At 51.5% G+C, this 2000-nt stretch overlaps 1 protein-coding gene across 1 annotated transcript; it reads left to right on the top strand.

The window, feature by feature from the left end:
* Positions 1-2: 2 nt before the first annotated feature.
* Positions 3-2000, top strand: BDR25DRAFT_123143 (AMP-binding-domain-containing protein; the record flags this gene model as incomplete). Its single annotated transcript, XM_033683731.1, has 1 exon — positions 3-2000. A coding segment is annotated over one exon (1998 nt), but the record flags the coding sequence as incomplete, so codon positions are not given.

Here is a 2000-nt window from a genome sequence, read left to right as displayed (position 1 = left end):
AGATTAAAGGACACGCTGTCACTACAACGAAGCTTCCGTCGACTTCCGCTACGAACCTCGCATACGTGATTTTTACCTCTGGCTCAACAGGCAAGCCAAAGGGTGTCATGATTGAACATCGCAGTGTCATCCGACTAGTCAAGAACAGCAACGTAGTCAGCCGGCTCCCCCAAAATGCTCAAATAGCGCACTTGTCCAATCTCGCCTTCGACGCCTCAACATGGGAGATCTACGCCGCGTTGCTCAATGGTGGGACTATCATTTGTATTGACTATTTCACCTCCGTGGATGTTAAAGCACTGAGAACTGTCTTTGCGAAAGAGCACATCTGTGCAACCATGCTTCCCCCAGCCCTGCTCAAACAGGTTCTCGCGATCAGCCCAGATATGCTAAGAGATGTCGATCTTTTGTTCGTTGCAGGAGACCGGCTCGAGGGTCAAGATGCCGTCAAAGCACAGGCACTCGTTCCTGAAGGAGTGTATAACGCTTATGGTCCTACTGAGAACGCCGTCCTTAGCACAATCTACAATGTCCGCCAAGGAGACCAGTTTGTCGGTAGCGTGCCGATTGGTCGACCAGTCAGTAACTCGGGGGCTTTTGTCATGGACAGGCAACAGCAGCTAGTCTCTGGTGGTGTCATTGGTGAGCTGATTGTGACGGGTGATGGGCTCGCAAGAGGGTACACAGACTCGAAATTGGACGTCAATCGATTTGTGAACGTTTGTCTGGGAGGTAACAGCGTTCGAGCATACCGGACAGGCGATCGGGTCCGAATCCGACCCAAAGACGGCCAGATTGAGTTCCTTGGACGAATGGACTACCAGATCAAGATCCGCGGCCATCGCATCGAGCCTGCTGAAATTGAGCACGCTATCCTGAGGTGCTATGTAGCCGACGATGCGGCCGTTGTAATTAATTGCCAGGAGGGCCAAGAGCCAGAAATGGTCGGTTTTGTCGCCGTGAAGAGCCAGGTTGAGATTGAAATTGAAGAAAACGAAAACGAAAACGAAAACAAGGTAACAGACTGGGCGGACCACTTCGAGTTACGGACATACGAAGACATCGGGACGATTGACTTGTCTACAGTCGGTCGCGATTTTATGGGATGGACGTCTATGTACGACGGAAGCATAATCCCTAAAGTCCAAATGCAAGAGTGGCTTGATGACACCATGCGGACCATCCTGGGCGAACAACCTGCAGGCGACGTTCTCGAAATTGGGACTGGTACAGGTATGATCCTCTTCAACCTCGGCACAGGGTTGAAGAGCTATGTCGGCCTTGAGCCGTCCAAATCTGCAGCCACATTCGTTAACAAGGCAATCGAAATGACCCCTACCTTGGCGGGCAAAGCTGTTGTACATGTCGGAACGGCAACAGATGTCGGTAGCCTGAAAAACCTCCGTCCAGAGCTGGTCGTCATCAACTCAGTTGCACAGTACTTCCCTTCGCCAGAGTACTTGTCTAAGGTTGTGGAGACGCTTGTCAGACTTCCTGGTGTCCGACGTGTCGTTTTTGGCGACATGCGATCCTGGGCAATCAACACTCAGTTCCTTGCATCAAGAGCCTTACATGCTCTCGGGGGAGACAGGGCGACAAAGAACCAGGTTCGAGAAAAGATGGCAGAAATTGGAGTGCGTGAGGAAGAGCTGCTAGTGGACCCTACTTTCTTTACAGAGCTGACAAGTCGACTGTTTGATTGTGTCTCATACGTCGAAATCCTGCCAAAGCTAATGGGAGCCACCAACGAGCTCAGCGCGTATCGTTATGCGGCTGTCATCCATGTCCACAGCTCAGAGATGCCACCGGTCCACATGATCAAGAAGAACGCCTGGCACGACTATTACTTATCTAAGATGGACCGCAGCACTCTCCTTAACCTTCTCAAGAGCTCTCCCATCGACCAACCCATTGCTGTAAGCAATATACCGTACAGGAAGACCATATTCGAGCGCCATCTGCTCGAATCACTCGAGGACGATGAGTCTACGGAGGACTGC

This window comes from Lindgomyces ingoldianus, assembly GCF_010093535.1.
Source record: "Lindgomyces ingoldianus strain ATCC 200398 unplaced genomic scaffold BDR25scaffold_75, whole genome shotgun sequence".
Classification (NCBI taxonomy): Eukaryota; Fungi; Ascomycota; class Dothideomycetes; order Pleosporales; family Lindgomycetaceae; genus Lindgomyces; species Lindgomyces ingoldianus.
Note: the sequence above shows the minus strand (reverse complement) of the source record. Positions and strands in the feature narration are given on the sequence as shown.